Source organism: Episyrphus balteatus, chromosome 1 (assembly GCF_945859705.1).
Source record: "Episyrphus balteatus chromosome 1, idEpiBalt1.1, whole genome shotgun sequence".
Lineage (NCBI taxonomy): Eukaryota > Metazoa > Arthropoda > Insecta > Diptera > Syrphidae > Episyrphus > Episyrphus balteatus.
Window position 1 is genome coordinate 112458750 of NC_079134.1, and position 20167 is coordinate 112478916.

At 31.5% G+C, this 20167-nt stretch overlaps 1 protein-coding gene across 7 annotated transcripts in view; it reads right to left on the reverse strand.

Annotated features, from left to right (window-relative positions):
- Nucleotides 1–8676: 8676 nt before the first annotated feature.
- Nucleotides 8677–20167, reverse strand: part of LOC129906973 (neurogenic protein mastermind) — a 151505-nt gene continuing 140014 nt past the window's right edge. For all 7 annotated transcript variants that reach the window (XM_055982970.1, XM_055982972.1, XM_055982969.1 and 4 more), the window contains 4 exons: nucleotides 13214–13463; nucleotides 12328–13152; nucleotides 10248–10514; nucleotides 8677–10194 (listed from right to left, as the gene is read on the reverse strand). In XM_055982970.1, coding sequence (XP_055838945.1) covers nucleotides 9512–10194; nucleotides 10248–10514; nucleotides 12328–13152; nucleotides 13214–13463 — 2025 coding nt within the window. In that variant the 3' untranslated portion in view covers nucleotides 8677–9511. The remainder of the gene's footprint in view (nucleotides 10195–10247; nucleotides 10515–12327; nucleotides 13153–13213; nucleotides 13464–20167) is intronic.

Here is a 20167-nt window from a genome sequence, read left to right on the forward strand (position 1 = left end):
TTATTTCGTTTTTGGAAAGTGATGTACATGCAAGTGCGATGATTATTTTTAAATGTTATCGATAACATTTAATTTCTATGTTGAGCTAACCAGACACCAAGCAATATTTAGGCCGTGTGTGAATTCGGTTAAATATTTAGCTGAGGATACATTTTTGACACTATTGAAGTTTGAAGTGAAAAGATAAATTTTCAGCTGTCAAAAATATATCCTGCTAGAAAAAAAAATTAATTTGAAATTTGAACTGACCTAATTTGCGAAATTATCTCATTTGGACTGTAGTAAAAAAATGCCTATAAAGTTTAGTATGCAGATCGAGTTAAATTTTTCGATAATTTTTACCACCGGACTTAAGGCCTGCGTACTAGGCTTAAGGCCTGGTTTTAAAAACATAAGCCTGGTACACAGTAAGTTCATGCTAAATTTGAGCCGAGATAAAATTCCCATACAAGTTATCAATAACACCGTGCAAGTTTTTTGAAAAAAAATTTTGAGACAGGTGCGCGATTAACTGTTTCGCCCTATTTCGGACCCGAGAAATCGATTGGCGTCATTAGTTTTTCGATTTATCGGTACGACTTCGAACAAAATTTTTTTCGAAAGTTTTTTTCAATTATTTTGTGAGTTTCCCACTGTTTTTAGTCATTTTCAACCAAAAACAATATTTATGTAGCTAATAATTCTGCTCAAACGTTATTTGCTACCAGTAGAAAGTCATTATAAACAATTTTGAACAATTTATTTGGAAGTTTAGTGATTTTTTGAAGAAATTAAAAAAAAAATCGAAATTTTTTACATTTATCGTTTTTTCGCTGTTTTTGTTCTCTTTTGCACAAATACATTGCATGTTTTCCATTTAAGCCTGGTACGCTGCTCGCGCTAAATTTTAGCTGAGATAAAATTCCCATACAAGTTATCGATAACTTGTATGGGATCCATTTTATCTCGGCTAAAAGTTATCGATAATTTGTATGGGAGCTAAAATTTAGCGCGAGCAGCGTACCAGGCTTTAAAATTAAATTAAAGCCTGGTACGCAGCTCGCGCTAAATTTTAGCTGCCATACAAATTATCGAAAATTTTTAGCCAAGATAAAATGGATCCCATACAAGTTATCGATAACTTGTATGGGAATTTTATCTCGGCTAAAATTTAGCGCGAGCAGCGTACCAGGCTTAACTGTTAATTTACGGCCATATTATTCACTCTGGATTTAGTTTGGATTGAAGTTAATTTTAAATCCAATCACTTAAATCTGAATTTTATAAATCCAAGGATTTAATTTTTTGTTCATATTATTCACTCAAAAAAAAATTATAGGGGTATTCACGATCCGATGCAACTGGTCTTGTATCATTGCAAAAGTGCAAAAGTGTAAAATCTTGCAACACTACAACAACAAAATATATGAGGGGTATTCACGATCCGATGCAACTGGTCTTGTATCATTGCAAAAGTGCAAAAGTGTAAAATCTTGCAACACTACAACAACAAAATATATGGATTGAAATTTTACAATGGTCTTGCACTTTTGCTATACCCTAACCCTATTGCAAAATAAAAATACAATGGTGTAAAATTTTTTTGACAGATGGCAGCTCGCCGTCGCGTGTCGCCCATGATGAACAGTTTATCTTTTTTATTCTTATTCTTTTTTATTTTGTTTCTTTTGATGTAATTTGTGAAAATAAATTAACCCGAACACAACAAAGAATGAAATTATAAAAAAATTGAAAAAAAAGAAGAAGCATCGGTGGAAAGACAACTCCGTAAAAAAAAAAGAGTAAAAAAAAAAGAGTTATTGATAACTTGTATGGGATCCATTTTATCTCGGCTAAAAATTTTCGATAATTTGTATGGGAGCTAAAATTTAGCGCGAGCAGCGTACCAGGCTTTAAGCAAAATAGCAAAGTATTGAACATCATATATGAGATTTTACTTAAATTGATATGCTCCGGTATTATATTTAATAAAAATCACACAAAATTTTCAATAACAAATTAAAAAACACTTAACAACCATAGCAACCAAAGCACCTTTAAACCTCAATTTTACCTCAAAAAATCACAAATTCCAACTTTAAGCCTGGTACGCTGCTCGCGCTAAATTTTAGCTGAGAAAAAATTCCCATACAAGTTATCGATAATTTGTATGGGATCCATTTTAGCCAAGATAAAATGGATCCCATACAAGTTATCGATAACTTGTATGGGAATTTTATCTCAGCTAAAATTTAGCGCAAGCAGCGTACCAGGCTTTAAGATCAGTTATTTTTTGTTTGCGTTATCTCCACCCAAAAATTTAATCACACTTACTACAAGGTATTAGCTTCACATAAAACCGACTTTTGCATAGATTCTTGCAAGTGATTTTTTTAATTAAATTCCGCTGGATGAGCGATTTGTCACACTGTGCGGCGGCGGCCTGTTGGATTTTCCGAAGCACTTTTTCGAACATTTGCACTATTTAAACCATAACGAATATTTCCCGACGTTCAATCGGACTCAACTATTGGCTTTTGAAGTTGCTGATGTAATTTTCAAAAAAAAAATAATATATTTTTATATAAATTAAGTCCGAAAATTAGGTACCTTTGAAAATTTTTCTTAAAGCCTGGTACGCTGCTCGCGCTAAATTTTAGCTGAGATAAAATTCCCATACAAGTTATCGATAATTTGTATGGGATCCATTTTATCTCGGCTAAAAATTTTCGATAATTTGTATGGGAGCTAAAATTTAGCGCGAGCAGCGTACCAGGCTTAATTTAAAATAATATATTTTTATATATACAGGGTGTCCGGTAAAAAATGGCTGATAGCTAAACTTATGACTGTACTAAAACCAAATAGAAAAAATTTCTATCGCTACCAGTTTAGAAAATATTAGCTTTTTTTCGTTCAGTGTATTTTAAATTTCATCATCTTACGTTTTCGTTCACCACAACCACGAATGAATGAATTTTTTTATTTTCTTTTTTTTATTATTTTATAAAATAATTGAGTAAAACCATAAGCTTTTAAAATGTTTTATAGCTGTTGGACTTTTTCTTTGAAAAAATATTAAAATTCGTTTTTCGATGCAAAATGTAAAAAAAAATGTTTTATGAAAAATTTTAAACACCTGTGGTATAAAAAAATCTATAGGAACGTACTGCCGTGCTAAGAAAAAAGGGCGCATATACATTTTTGTAGTTTTGAGATAAATGCATTTTAATGAAAAAGGAAAGAGTTGAGATTTGTATATTCAACGGCGTATACAAGGGGGGGGTCACGGGGTCATGACCCCCCCCAAGAACTCAGAACTTAAAAAAGAATTTGTTATGTGATACTGAAATCTCTTGAGTAAGATTATTTTCAAAATAGGTGTGTTTTTTATTACAACCGGTCTTAACTTGACAAAAAAAACGCAGTCTGGGCTAAGCAATTTACATGTTAAATACAACAACACCTTAGCCCCTTGGGCTTAGTTGTTTAGCCCGGAGATTTCTCTGGGCTTAACTTTTTGAAGAGTTTTAAATCTGTGCTACCAAACTAATTTTTTCATAAATTGTTTAGAATTTGTTAAAAAACGTGAAAACTCACGTTTGGAAGGACAAAATGTATTAAAATAGTTTTGCTAGCATACATTTTTGTATCTCTTTGTAAAACATATATGAAAAATACAAGAAAATGACGAAAGCGAAAAATATGACAACTCTAAATTTTTGTTGTGTCTGCTGTTTTCGGAACATTCAATATACAGTGCTGCCAAGATTTCAGGTTAAGCCCCGAGGCGTTTTTTTTGTCCAGTTAAGACCGGTGGTAATAAAAAACACACCTAATGTTGAAGTTTTATAACATGAACGAAAATTAGAAGTAAACAAAATTTTTAATATTCAAACAAACTATTTTACCATATTTTGGGGATGTGGTCATATTTTTAGCGAACGCTATGCTGGATTAGGATTATTTTGATTCGTTCGATAATATTAGTTGAGCTGTAGAGTTTTGTATGGAAACAAAATCCGGATAAGTATTATATTCAAAGCTTTTTAAAAGAAATTGAATCTAGTAGGTACACAAAAATAATATCTTAAGGGCAAGATACTGCTTACCAGCAAATAAAAGAAGCAGCCATATCTTCTATTTTTTTATATGATGAAGTGAATAAAATATGTTTTAAATAGGGAAGCTGTCTGTGGCCTTGCTGTGTGGAGGTCAATTCTGTTGATAAAATTCGTCATCGGCAAAATGTTAAAGGAGGATATCATTTCTAAAATCTTTTTAGTTTTTTGCAATGTTCCAGTTCAATACATTCGTCTGATAAAATTTGGTGAATTTTGTTTGCTTACAGAATATAACAGTATTTTGTACATACTAAATTTGCTAGATCTGTTGCATTTTTTGAAACAACTATCGATTTGTTAATCATTAATGGCCAGCCAATTATAGAAGCAATGTAAGCAACCTTATCTAAGGCAATTTAAATATTTTTATTAAATATCACTTAGGGCTAATTTTTTGAATAGTTAGATAAACCTAAGTTAGAACTTATTCCTAGGAATAAAAGTTTTTTTTTTTATAGTGACATTTATTCTTCTGATAGTCTATCTGACGATTGAAAAAGCAGGGCTTAATCTAATAAATACAACTGAATGTTTTTTATATTGTAAACCGCTGATTAATACCTGAAAACGGACGAATTCCAAAATATCGCCAAAATTATTTTTTTTGTCTTTACTATTTTAATAGAGGTATTTTAAATTCCCATACAATTTTAAAACAAAATTTTAAAAAAATTATATTTTCAATGCAATTTTTTTTACAAAACTTTGCGATTCGTTTCCCTGAGGTTAGGAAGACTTTTAATTCAAAAGTTAAAACTGTTATAAAGTAAAAACGATTTTTATATTAACTTTCTGGGCTAGCGGAAAACAATGAACAGTTGTTTTAAGGCAAATTATTCAATCGAAGTACTCGTACAGTACATTTTATTTTTAGGAGAGGATAGCCTCAATTGGTCAAAATTAAAGCCTAGTACGCTGCTGATAAGAAACGAAAAATCCCATACAAAAATGAAACAACGAAATGGTAAACCAAAAATTTCATTCAACTTTTCGTTCTGTAGTACGCTGTTCGGCACAACGAAATTGAAAGTCTAAACTTCTTTTTCGCACACAAACAATTGCCGGGGACATTCATTGTGTGTGGAAAAATGACATTTTGAGTTTTTTTGTTTGTTTTTGTTGTTCATTTTGTCATTGCATGTCTTTCTGCGATGCGTGTTTGCTTTTTGTTTTCATTTATGTTTTGCAATTTTTGAGTATTTTTCGGTCCAGATTTCGCAAGCATTTCGTTGTCCTCGTGGAGACCGACGAAAAATTTCGTTTCACATCAGCAGCGTTCTAGGCTTTAAGGCTTAACGCTAAACTTAAACGAATCTCATACCGTTTTTGTTTGGTTATTTTTAGAACTACATTCGGAACTTTTCGATTCGAAATGCAAGACACACAAATTTTAATGTATTAAACAATTCAAAAAGCCCATTTTCAGGTTTATGCCTGCTATCAAAACTTTTGAAAAAAAAAAAAAAAAAATTGGCATGACCCCCCCAAAGAAGCAAACCTGTATACGCCCCTGTGTATATTTGCTCAGTTTCAAAAGTGATTTTAAGCAGATTGTAGTAGGAAATATATATATTTTAGTTTACACAATAATAATATAGTGTTCAAGCTTCCCAAATGCGTAATTTTTTTTTTTTTTTAATTTTTAGAGTTAGAATTATATGCATTTTTCTATTATGGAATACAGCTGAGTAATATCGTTGTTCTTATCTTAATTGACTATTTTGAGCCACTTGAAATTGGAAATGCGATGTTTTAAGTTGACATATAAATGAGGCATTGTTCCGGGATATCAAATATGCCCTTAACTCATTGTTGGATTTTTGGCTCATGCGCCCTTTTTGCTTAGTACGGCAGCGTAGATCACCAACTTTTTTAAAAATATGCCCGCCCAAAGGGGATTGCAGAATGGTAAAAGTTTTTATCAAATCTAGAGTTACTAGGAAGTTATTGGTACCAAAGTGCAAATAAGCCTATTAATTTAATAAATTATTTTAACTGTATAATCTTAAGTTTTTTTTTCACATTGCTGCGACATATGCATGGATTCCATTAGTTTTATTGATCAGTCATATTTTAAAATAATTCTTCTAATACATTACCATAATGTTATAACCCTTGAATAGTGGCTATAAAAAAGTAATTTATCATTTTTTTAAATGCAAAGTAGAAAAAAACAGACACCATAATTTCCGCCCCGGGTGCCACCGATGCTAGCTAAGCCACTGGTTGGCAAATATATCTGAAATTAAATAATATTTTCAATAATAAGGGTATTCACGATTCGATGCAAATGGTCTTGTATCGTTGCAAAAGTGTAACATTTTTTTAAACTTAAACAGCCAAATATACAGACTACAATTTTTTTACACTTTTGTATTTTTGCTATACCCTAACCCTATTGCAAAAATAAAATACAATGGTGCAAAAATTGTCTGTTGTAGTTGTAGTAGTAGAAAAATAAAATTTAGCAATTTTACACCTTTTCGTTGCACCGGATCGTGAATACCCCTAATATGTTTCAAAAAACGGTTAGAGATCTTTGAATGTTAAAGCCTGGTACGCTGCTCGCGCTAAATTTTAGCTCCCATACAAATTATCGAAAATTTTTAGCCGAGATAAAATGGATCCCATAGAAGTTATCGATAACTTGTATGGGAAATTTATCTCAGCTAAAATTTAGCGCGAGCAGCGTACCAGGCTTAAAGCCTAGCACGCAGATCGCGCTAATTTTTAGCTCCCATACAAATTATCGATAAAATTTAGCCGAGCTAAAAAGCATCCCATACAAATGATCGATAACTTGTATGGGAATTTTATCTCCGCAAAAATTTAGCTCGATCTGCGTACCAGTCTTTAAAGTATAATTAACACAGTTCATTTATTTCCTTCCAGAGTGGTTAGAAAATGTCAGATTCACTAGAGAATGCAGTATCCTTATAGCCTGTTTTCACTACAGCCCAAATGAGATAACTTCGCAAATTAGGTCGGTTCAGATTTCAAATTATTTTTTTTCTATGCGATTTGACATTCGAAATGAGATAATTTGCGTAATTACCTCATTTGGGCTCTAGTGAAAACATTGCATATAATAGCCTGTTTTCACTAGAGCCGAAATGAGGTAATTTCGCAAATTATCTCATTTCGAAGGTCAATTCGTATAAGAAATTAATTTTATTTAAAATTCGAAATGAGCTTACAGGAGAAGATTGTTAGGCTCAAATCCACAATCGATTGAATCGCCGCGCCGCCTTGAGGCAGTGGTCGCCATACGTAAGTGAGTAAGGTTTTCATGTTTTCCCCAATATGAGGTTTTCCTTTTATATAAAAATAATTTCTTTTCCCACCGTTCTTAAAAATCGCCTAGGGAATGAACTTTTTAAAGATATATCTATAGCCAATAAATTCATAAGAAAAACTTAAACAAAAACAAAATAAAAATAAAAATTTGGGTTACTGTTTCTATGTATAAAATTATTATTTTTCTTTGTTCTTTGTTCATTTTTAATTTATTATTCTTTTCTTTAAGGGATTTAACAAAAACTTAAAAATGTTTGTGTTTATTTTTCTTTAAATCTTAAACTTTAAAATTTATCTATAAAGATGCCGTCTCTAATATTTATTTTGCTTTAATTCGGTGTTTAAACTTTAATAATAATAGTAGATATATGTAGTATTTGTGTATATATAATTTTCTGTGTATACATATTTTAATAATTATTAAACATGTTTATTTGTGTATATTGGTAAAACGATTTTCAATTTAAATTTTATACATGGTTTCTATTGAAGATTTTTTTTTAAGTTAAAAATTGAAGTAAATTGATTTACTTGTATATGTATATTGAAACTGTGTTTTTTTTCTACTAAGTTTATTTTTATCATAATTGAAATAAATTTGTTTTCGTCCCATTTGTCTGTGTATAATATATGTATGTATTTTTTTTTTAATGTATGGATTGAAAATATGTATAAAATTGAAAAAAAAAAAACAAATTAAGTAACATTGAAATAAATTGCATGATATAAAAATACAAATATTGCTTAAAAATATTGTTGAATAAGTGTAAGTAAAATAGAAGACAAATAATAAAATAAATAAAAGTACAATTTACAAAATTTATTATTTTATGTTTTTTTTTTCTACATAGACCCTATGTATGGTGTTTATTTAGCTTGAACTCCTATTTTTCTAATTTGTATCACTAAATTATTTGAATTTTTATATTTAATGGTATTACTACTGCCCAATAATAATTGTTTGTTTTTTTTATTTATTTACGTTTCTGATTTTGTTTTGATGAAATTTTCTGCTCGTATGGTACAAATTGTTTGTTACTTTTTTCAACAGCTAATATAAAGCATAATTTACAAATTTAAAGTTTTTTTTTGTTTTTAATTTATATTTTAATTTTAACATTTAATAAATATCACCAATTATTTTTTTTAGTATAATTTGTGGTTGCAAGAGTTGGCTTTGTTTAAATGTAATTAAAAGAGATTCTTTTGCAATACTTTTGAATTAAGATTAAGCAAAAACAAACTTACTGCACTTACACAACAAAATCAAAATTTGTTTTGTTTAAAGTTATTTAAATAAGAAAGATTGAAAGATTTATTTGGTATCTTTCCCATGAAGAGAGAATGGGCTTGCTAATTTTCACAAACCCTTATAATTTAGCTTTTTTAAAAATTGATTTTTCCAACACCGTTTGAATACAAACTAGTTTTTTTTTTCTAAAATAAGCCTAGCTTTAACACACTTTGATCAAAAAAGATAAATATAAAAGATATGTTTCCTCAAAATTCAATCTGCAAACGCTTATTTTTTTTGCGCAACATTAGCTTGTATCTAACATCTTAAGAAAACTTGAAAAGTTCTTCTTAAAATAGTTTGTCATTTTGGCCTGTAATGTAATGTAACAGATTGAAGATTGTGAGAAAAATGTCATGAGCTTGAATAAAATTTACATAAAGTTTTCTGTTGAAACTAATTGTACTCAGTACTGAAATATAAATGAGTTACAAGGTTACAGAAACCAGATGCATCTAATATCATAAAGAAAGAAGTGCAGCAAAATGTTTTTTATTTTCGTCAAAGGGGGTAGTTTTCTTTTAAATAAAATAAATTTCAAACAAAAAAATACTATGTTTAAAATTTTGATATTTCTTAAACTTCATAAATTAACTTTCGTTTTAATGTAATTACATAAATAAATTAAAAACTTCTTTAAACAGCAAGAAGGGAATGTTTTTGTTTAACAAAAAGAACTTAAAAACTTACATCTCTTACAAACGCACAAGCCATACTCTTATTTAAATAAGTAACAAAAAATAAAGTGTTCAACAACCAATCAACTGACCGAAATTATTTGTTAGAGTAAAAAAAAAATAACCTAAAATGTCTTGGTTTACTGTAAAATGTCTTGAATATTAAAACTGTCATTATCCAACGAATTTAGCAAGTCTTGCGTAGAAAAATTACTGGCATCACCAACGGGCAAATTGTCAAAGAACTCTAGACATAGGTCGTTTGTATTGCCAACGACCGAGTTAATGGCCTGGTTAATTGAAGAATTTGTTGTTTGCATTGATGCCGGTGGTGCGGATAGCGGTCCACCAGGTATAGCACCACCTTGTACTGCGCTGGGGTTGTTTCCGGAGGCACCGGTCATTTGTATCATTTGCTGAGTATGCTGTTGATGGGTTGTGGTGGTAGTTGTTTGCTGAACGAATTGTTGTTGCTGCTGCTGTTGTTGTATTGTGATTTGCTGTGATTGAGACATATGCATGGAAGCCATTTGCATCTGCGTCATCATGTTTTGTTGTTGGGGCTGTTGTGGTTGATGATGTTGTTGTTGTTGCAGCATTTGTTGCATTACGGCGGCCTGCTGATTCTGACTCATGTTGCTCATCATATTTTGTTGCTGTTGGCTTTGTTGTGCAGCAACCAATTGATTCTGTTGTTGTTGACGCAGTAATTGCTGTTGCATTTGGGTAGGTGTCAATTGCATATTCGGGTTTGGAACCTGAGACATTCCAGTAGGGCCACCAGTTAGTCCACTACCGGCCGCTGAGTTCGACATGAATCCTCCTTTAAATTAAATTTGAAAATAAGATAAAATATTAATTTTAAAAGAGTCTAACCTGAATTGAATCCAGAATTAGGGGGCTGCCTTATTGGACCTGGACCACCACCTTGTACACCAAATGACATATTTTGCTGCTGGGACATCATCATGTGCCGCCATTCTTGTTGTGAACCCATTGCCATGCCTTCGGGAGTTACTTGTACATTAGGGGGCCTCTGCGGTCCAGCTCCCATTGGACCACCGTACGGTCCCATAGCTGAGCGAGGGCCTCCTCCTGCGGAATGTTGCATGTACATTGAATGTTGCGGCCGCATCATTGGACCTAAAAAAAAAAAAAAAACAAAAAAGATTGTCATTCCAAAATAAGGTCATCTAACCTAATTTCAAGGAATTTAATCAAATAAATGATATAGAAAACAATACTATCGCACTGGGGGATCACTAGTCTAGAGCAGACACGTAACGCCCAATAATAAGAATAGAAAGTAATTCTGATAGTATAAGAGCAAAAAATTCAATTTTGACGTATGAATCCATGAAAAAAATAACAGCTAACATCTTCTTTGCTGAGTATAAGAACAATCTAAGTCAATTACTTACACAATTCTTAAAAAAAACCCGTACCATTTCATTTTTATTCATCCTATATTCCAGTGAATATCCTGTAAACAACAACCTATTGAAAAGTGGAATTTACGCTTAGAATAAGGCTATTCGCGCACTTGCAACTTTTAGTTTCTCAATTGTATGATTTCAAAAATGAAACACATGGTTCTGTGTGTATAGGACCGCGCGCATGTGCAGAAACTATTTAGTAGATTTGATAGACTAAATGATTTGTGTTTTGTCACAAACTAAACGGTTAAACCAATTCTGTTTGTTAGTTTATGTCACACAAAATAAATACATGAAGATGCTCTGTCAATTTTACTAACCCTGAAGACCTCAATCTTTACGATGCGATTAATTCAACTCAAAATATAAGCTGTTTAAGCAGCTTTGGGAACTTTTCTATTTAATTTTATGTTCGTTTGTTTGAATTTAAAACTCTCCAAAAATATATGGTTTGTTTAAAAAACTTATTTCTCGAGTTCTATTTTTTGCATTTCTTTTATTCAGATTCTGTATTTGTGTGAATTTAGCCTACTCATATTGATTGGAAAACTCACGTTGTTTAACCACCTAAATACGATAAAAAGCCGCGATTTAAAGCTATCATATTTTTTAATTCGTTATGAGAACGCATGAGGCTATAAAACTGTAAACAAAAAAAAATTAAAACGAGATCCCTGTCTAGGAACTGAAAAGTTGATTGGGTTAACAAATGCAAAAGATTAATATGTGACTTACAACTTTAACATAACAAAATTAATTCCTATCCAAGGTAGAAATAAGCTTCATGTTTTTAAAAAATCGATGTCCAAACAAAAAATCTCGAGGTGCGGACTGACAATCGGTACCAACAAAATAGAATTGCTCAGTATATTATATAAAAATTTAAAAATAAAATTTGGATAGGTACGTTTTAATATTCATTATTTATCATTTATCATTTATCATAAAGTATCAAAACAGTTCATTCAAAAACCTAAATACCTATAAAAGAATGGTGTTTTTTTAGAGAAAGTTCAGATAAGAATGAACAAGTCTTCCTGAAGAGTTAGTTAAATTAAACTAATTTATTAATTTTCTAAGCAGTATTTTATGATTGACCTGGTCCATGTCCAACGGCTTTGAAAAATCAAGAACTAAGAAGGTGACATTGTGGCGATCAACAGCTCGGCTAACATTTTCTAAAAAATTAATAATAGTTGTAGTGCAAATGATCTTGGGACGAAAGCCAGATTTGTTACCCCAGAAAGCGAATTGTTTTCGGTTAGGTATGTCCTTCTCTGACTATTCATCATCCTTATCTTGGAAAGAAAAGGTGGCAATCGATCGAAACTAACGTTATTTTTTTGGAATTGGAACAATTTTGTCAGAATTAAGGTGAAGTGAACTAATCCCTAGGACGACCTTACTAAAATAAACTTAAGGTTCAGCTATATTTTTACTTTGTGTTCAAACAGTTAATCTGAGAAAGAGTTGAGCGCGACAGGGATTACCGTGTTTACATGAAATGCTAGAAATCTTACCAGATGGTGGTATTGGCTGTTGGCTCATTCGCCTCATAGCTGCAGCTTGCGCCGCTGCATTGGGGAATCTTCCACCGGAGCTCTGATGCATCATTTGAGCTTGCATAAGCTGAGCTTGTGTTGCTTTATATTCTGGAGGCGGTGGTCGATTTCCAGCGATGTGTTGTTGCTGCATCGCTTGTGCCCTTAACATTTGTTGTTGTTGCAAGAATTTAGCTTGATTTATTCCCATTGGTCCGCCTGACATCATCATCGAATTTGGGCCCATTCCACCTCCTCCAGCGGTCTGGTTCATTGCATTCGGAACCATTGTACCCATGCCACCCATTTGACTGGGAATCCCGCTCATGCCACCTATACCCATGGCACCGATGCCACCAGGACCACTGTTCCCATGTGACATTTGGCCCATGTTCTGAGACATATTTCCTGCACCCATATTTGAATTCATGCCACCCTGACTCATTGGCACGTTAGATGTGGCTGTGTTTCCGGCAATTTGACTCATGCTTGCCATAGCGCCAGGTGCTGACGGATTTCCTGGCGATTGGTTTGGAATATTGTTATTGGGAACATTGTTAGAAGCAGCACCAACTGTGGCACTATTACCAGGTGCTGAAGCATTACCCATGCCAACGACATTGGCAGCGGCTGCAGCAGCCGCCGCTGCAGCAGCTTGAGACTGTCGCTGTCTAAGTGACTGCTGTTGTTGTTGTTGCTGCTGTTGTTGTTGTTGTTGTTGCTGTTGTTGTTGCTGTTGTTGTTGTTGCTGGGTGAAGCTTATTGACTGAGTTTGAGACATACTGTACGAGTCATTTCCAGGACCTTTCATCAAAAATTTAAATAAGTTTATTGGAACATTTTTTAAAATAAGTAAATAACTTACCAGATGAATTATTAATATTTTGATTTGATTGTTGATTCTGCGGGTTATTGCTTAGATTATTGCCACCTTGCTGTGTATGTTGTTGAGATTGCTGATTTTGTTGTTGCTGCTGCTGTTGTTGTTGTTGCTGCTGATGTTGCTGATGCTGCTGTTGAGCCTGCTGTTGATTAAAGAAAACGCCTTGTTGCGCTGCAACTGACACATTGCTCTTAAGATCACCAGTGAGATGTAAATGCTGCCCAGCGGAAACCTGTTTCAAAGAGTTAAAACAAAAATTTTCTTAAAATAAATATATTTTACTTTTAACTCTTTAGAGTTGGTGATTAGGTTTTGACCCAGAACATATCGATCCCTTTCCGCCAAATTATCGGAAACAACATGGCTCTTACGATGTTTCTTGTTTTTATTTATTTTTTGTTCTTAGACTTATTGGAAACAATTTTGATGTGAATGTTTTCTTGAACAATTGTTTATTTGATTAGCCCAAACAAAATTATGTCTTGTTCGTTCTTAGTGTTTTCAAAATACGATTCTATGTTGTCATTAATTAATAATTAAATTTGGCGCCTACCATAATTTGACGGGAAGGGCCCGATATATTTAAGAATCTAAAAATTGGGCCCGATATATCTAAGAATCTAAAAATTGGGAAAATGTTAAGAATAATTGCTTTGGTGCTTTGGGAAATGTTCCAAAAAATCAGTGACCTGATTATGGAATTCGAAGTCGATCGTTTGAGGATGCGAATGTGAAGTTTTGTATTATTGTTTTCGCTTTCGCCTCAATCGTTTTACCTTCCCATCGATCTTCGACACCTTTTTTTGTCGGACTTTGTTTCGACCAACGAAAGATAATTTCGCTGCTGTTTTTCAAAAAAATGTTTTAATTACACTTTCAAATGTTAATTTTTGTAAAAGTTTATTAAGAACGCAACTTAATAAATAATAATAAGGTTTGCAAATTTAACATTTAAGACTCTAGCGTAGGTATGTACTTCAAGGGTGTTTTCTTTTTAATATGTAATTTTCTTTTGTTTTTTACTTTCTGCATACACAAATTACAATTAAGTACATTGAAAATGTATCTATTTTATTTTAATTCCAAGCTAAAGAGAAGATACACACGTTGTTTCATAGACATTACAAATAAAAAATCTAATGAATCCAGCTGTCATTTGGCTGGAATATTGGAAAAATTCGCTTCGAATTCCATATTTGAGCGATTCGAGACGAGATGAAAGGGAGATATTGAATCTAAAACGATTGACTTCGTATTCCATAACCAGGCAACAGAGGAAAGATAAAGCTTCCATCATGAATTTATTATACATCTATTATACAAAATGGTCTGAAAGATTTTAAACATGATTTTTCTTCAAAGACATTCTTTAAGTTAAGCCAGTTATGCAAACATTATTCAAATAAACATAAAAGAGGAGCCAATTTCTGACATAAGGTTTGACGCAAAAAGCACTGATATAAGACCTAAGACCAAGATATAAGATTCGGTTTTTAATTTTGCTTGATGAAATTTTAATTCTTTTGCCTGTTTTTTTATTTATTATTATTATGTACTATATTATGCCTTATACAACTTATAAGGCAATGTTGTATAAGAAAAATATAGGTTGTTATATTTAAAATCAGCAAGGTCTTGAAAATTTTCTGTGCGACAAGTCGATTGAGATATTGAGACCTATGCGTTTTTCAAAATGTCGGACGCCCCACAAGACCAATTAATAGGCAAAGTGAGATTATTACAACTGACGCCACAACTTATTTACCCAGATTTGACTCTACACTAAAAAAAAAAGTGGCTTAATACCTACGAAAGCGCTATTTTTGTGAATTCAGGATTGATCCTTTGATTATAGTAGTAAAATTTCATGTCTGTTTTAAGTTTTGTAATAAATAAAACCCAACTGGACTGCGAAGTGAGCAAAAACTCAAACAACAACATAGCACACACACAAAAGTACCTATACAATGCATACACAATACCAAAAAAAAAAAACAAATAAAAATAACTTTTTATATCAAAAATGAAAAGGATATAAAATTCTTTCTACGTCATTCCGTATCTTTTGTTTATCATGAACGAACATTACTACCTACAGATTCTCATTTTATATATTTCTCCCAATTCTTGTTGTTCTATTTTGTATTGTCTAGCAGTCAGTATGTTGTATGTGTGTCAAAAGATTTATGTTCTCGTTGGAAATATTATTATACACCTAAACCTAAAAGGTAGGTATCTAGGTATGTACAATTCTCGAAAACTTTATACCAACGGGAATTAACTCAAATAAAAAATGTATAAAGAGAATAACTGTATGATTATAAAATAGAAAATGTCTTTAAAAATAAGCTCCGTCCTGCAGCCATAAGAAAAATATCTTCTAAGTGAAGATAAGCAAACTCACAATCCGAAATGTTTGCGAAGAACGTATCTACATATTCACGCATAGTGTTATCCTTCAGTCACCTTTTATGATAATTATATTATACATCTACAAAATCGGAAACATTGAAAAAAGCTTTTTGAGAGCTTTTTATGGTTGATTGTCGAATTGGGCCTAATATCAACGTTTGAATATGGATTTAACTTAAATAAAACATACCATTGTACATGCCGTTCAGAATAGTTATTACCTAAATATAAATAAAAATTATTTGAGTTGTAAATTGTAGTAAACCTTATCTTTTTCTTATATCTTTTTCGACAAGAAGAACCTATGCATTTTGGAATTTAGACGGTAAGGTACACAAGAAAAAAATAAACTAATATTATGTACTGTACATACATTACAGTGGCGAACAAATCTAAAGCAGGGAAACATCTCATAATGGCAACATGCAAAAAAGTGAAAACACTTGTGATACTTTTATAATTTTAATTTTTGGTTAATCACAACATATCACTCAATATCTAACAAGTAGGTATTAATTTAAGTTTTGATCCCAGCTTCTTTGCTCAGAACTCATTAAAAAGTGACTAATGGAAAAATTTAAGCACAATTTTGGTTTCTTACGGCCATACTAGTTTAAAAAATACATCTGGATGTAAAATTGTCAAATGTCAAAAATAAATCCAAATCCAAAATAGTTATCCCGATTTTAACTATGAAAATAGTTAAAAATGACTATTTTTTTCTCTGTGTGATAGTGAATTTGGATTTCTTTTTGACATTTCAATTTCTTTACATCCAGATGTATTTTTTAAACTAGTGAATAATATGGCCGTTAAACAAAATAAGTAAACAAAAAGTTTTAATGTTGGTATTTGCTGGTGTTAACATGATTTGTTATGAATGCCTCGAGGAGGTACAGAGGAAATAAGGCTGTGAGTTATCATTAACATATAAGAATGTTGTTTTTCGGATAGTTTGTATCTACTTGTTTTGTTGCAGTACCTTTACATTTCGTTCGACTTATATTTTGATCTACATTTCTCCATAGAATTATCTATGGGCTTGAGATTAAGGGATTGCAATGACCACTTCAGAAACGTTATTGTATCTCCGATAAGCCAATCTTTCACCAATTTAGCGGTATGTCCAGAATCTATGTATTGTTGGAAGATCCATCATATATATAGCATATCATATTTTAGCATAAAGTTAATATCTGAGCCTCCAAGTTATTTTGAAAGTTTAAGAATTATTGTCTTTATACTTATTTCGGCCACTGTATGTATATATTACGCGACATTATGGCTTAAAAACATTTATAATCCTTCACTACAAACCTTTTCAATTTATTTTTGTTATTTGTAGGTATAAAGTTTTAAATGATGACTAAAATATTGCAGTATTTTGAAAGCTTTCCTATTTGTACCATACGCGATACTTAAAGATTATATGTTTGTATCTAAATGTTTACAGTATACATAAACAGGATGAAAGCTTTCAATTAGGAAATTGAAAATATTTTTTTAGGTACAGCAAAACACTGACAGCTTGGCAGCAATTTGGTTGAAATACAAGCTTCAGATTTGTTGAAATGTGTCTCCCCTGAGAATTTATATTTTCTTTAAGAGGTAACATAAATTTTGCAGGCAATTTGCTATTTGTATGCATTCAATAAGGGGAATAATGTTTTAATTAAATTTATTTGAGATAAAAAAATACAAAAAAAACAATACACTTTATGTTGTAATATATTTTATTAACCTAAAAGTAACAGATATACCTAAATGATATCGGAATATACCTACATAAGAATATTTACATGAAACATGTTGAAGCAATATAGTAAACCAAATGACTTTTATGACTTATTATGCGTAAGGTACCTTCAACCTACATCTAAAGTGGTTGCTAAAAATTTTTCGAAAATCTTTACTTCGCCATTATTAGGCCATCTTCGGGACGGAGTTTTTAACGATTAGAAAACACTAGGCTCAATAACATTGAAAAACATGTCAGAAACTAATTTTATTTCTAACAATTTTTATTTCTAACAAATTTGTGAAAAAGTACATTTTTATTTTCCAAGAAAGCTTGAATTTTGTTTCAAGCAAAATACGTACTAATCGTCTTAAGTGGCTCAAAACTCGGAATCGATTTTCTCTTCTTTACCTACTTTAACCCTCGCAGGCACACTTCTTTTTTGTGACGTGATAGGCACACGGGTGCGAATTTGGTTAATACTTTTTTGTGTCGCTAGAACTTTTTTCGGCCACAATGTTTTATAGAGAATCAAGTATGAAATTGATGTAGAATGTTCCGAGGAATTCGAATATTGTATTCACAATTCCAAAAAAAAAATATTTTCACCCTTATAAAGAGACTTTTTTGTGAACACTTTTTTGAAAAATCGTAATTTTTTTAATTTTGTCCTGCCAAATTCGCACCCGTGTGCCGACAGAGGGTTAAGAAGTTTTGAATTCTTGCGCCGGCCGCTCGTATCTGGGTATATTTGTTTGCATCTTCCTAGATTTTCCCATTTTTATTATAAAATCACAAAACTTCAATAAAAAAACGTTGCTAATCGATATCAAGTAATAATAGATTTGAAAAAAATAAACTCACTTGATTAATGACTAATCAGAAAACATTCCCATTCTAAGTGACCATCATACAATATTTAATACAAATTGACACCACCTTCGATCAAGTTAATAACTGCATTTTTAACTCATTCTAATGTTGGGAATTGGGTTGTTAAAAAAATTGACTTTCGTCACGAAAAATATAAAATAAATATAGTTTTGGTGATGTAGGTACCTACCTAACATTTCATAATAATATTGAGAAATTGAAAAAATCCTACAAAACAAAATCCTTTTCAATGTACGTACCTAGTATGTATATTTAGGTTGTCAACTTTTCTTTTTCATTTATAGTCTACTTGTTGATTATACATACATTGATAAATGCATTTATTTATTTAATCACTTAAAGTGAAATTTCAACCATATTTTCCCCTACAAACTACAATATATAAAATGAGCGCGTGTACATCTTTGTTTTTGTAAAGCTATGCAATAAACAAATAAACAAAATGAAACAACAAAAAAAAATAAATAAAAGCAAATGAAACTGAGACAGCGAAATGAGTTGAGCTTCGTAGATTTAAAAAAAAAGAGTAGCAGAAAGTTTATAATGAAAAACACCGGGGGGATTTCTTTTTAAATTTTCATTTAAATTTAACGTGACATAAACTTAATGAACAGGATGAGGAAAAAAGCAATTTCAGCGATTCTATTGAGAACTTGATGTGCATACTTTGTGTTGGCAGAAATTAAATATTAAAATACTTTAGAATTGGAATGTTCTTGAAATGGGCATTCTAGTAATTATTATGAATCTTACAGCTTTTAATAACATTTGGAATTTTTGTCTTGAGTGTAAGTTATGAGTAGGTGCATCATTTACAAACCGATTAATAGATACCAGGCAGATCGTGCCAGGATGCGGACGGGAAGTCCTGTGGTTTTCATAACTATTAAAAGCCCTCTTTCACTTACAATTTGAAATTTTCTTTAGCTCGATGAGTAAAGCGTTTCTGCAGTGGCCGCCATTCCTATGTATATATCTTATTTGCTTTAATGATGGGGCACAGCGCACAGGAGATCAAAAGCATTTTGTATACTTTTTCAGTTTTTGAAAACAAAAATGCCAGAGTTGCGATATATTTAGATATGCTGTGAGCAAATTTGTGTCTTCTTTTTTTTGTTATTAATCGGCTTAAGTTAAGTGCACCTCAGTGTCTTGTTTCATATTAATAAATGGATATTGAATTCCATAAAGTGCATTAATGAACATACACTTTCATTTTTCCTAAAGGGATTGAACAATTTGCCAAATTCATGAAATGTATTGTTGTTTTTGTTCATGGCATACATTACGAGTATATATTTAGTTTCATTCGCAGCCTCCAGTTTATTATGAGTGTTGTCTCAATCGCTATCGATTCATTGACATATTCAGGAAATTTAATTTATAATTATTGCTGTCTATTATTTATAGTATAATGCATGGTTGTACGTAAAATACATCTTTATACTATTTTGTGTGCATGTATTGCGATTGTATGTTTTAGGATCATATAGGTATCAGGAATATACATATTTCGAAATCGAAATAATTTAATGTGATTTATGTTGAAACAATTAAAAATCCCGTTTTTAATGGGGTGATAGTTTCTGAATGATATAGATTTATACTGAAATAAAAGATAATTTCAATTATGTAAATATGAAATGAATATCATTAAGTTCAGTTTTTTAATGATTTATTTAACAAAATATCTTATACTTCAAGTGGAATGCAACTATTAGCTTGGGGAATAATATCAAACTAGTTGGAACTCTTGCTCCAGTATGTTGAATTCATCCAAAAATTGTTGCTATATATTTTTCTCTTGTTTAGATTGGCTTGGATCTCCCGAAGCAAAAACGAAGATATTAGGTGTGTTTTTTATTACCACCGGTCTTAAGTGGACAAAAAAA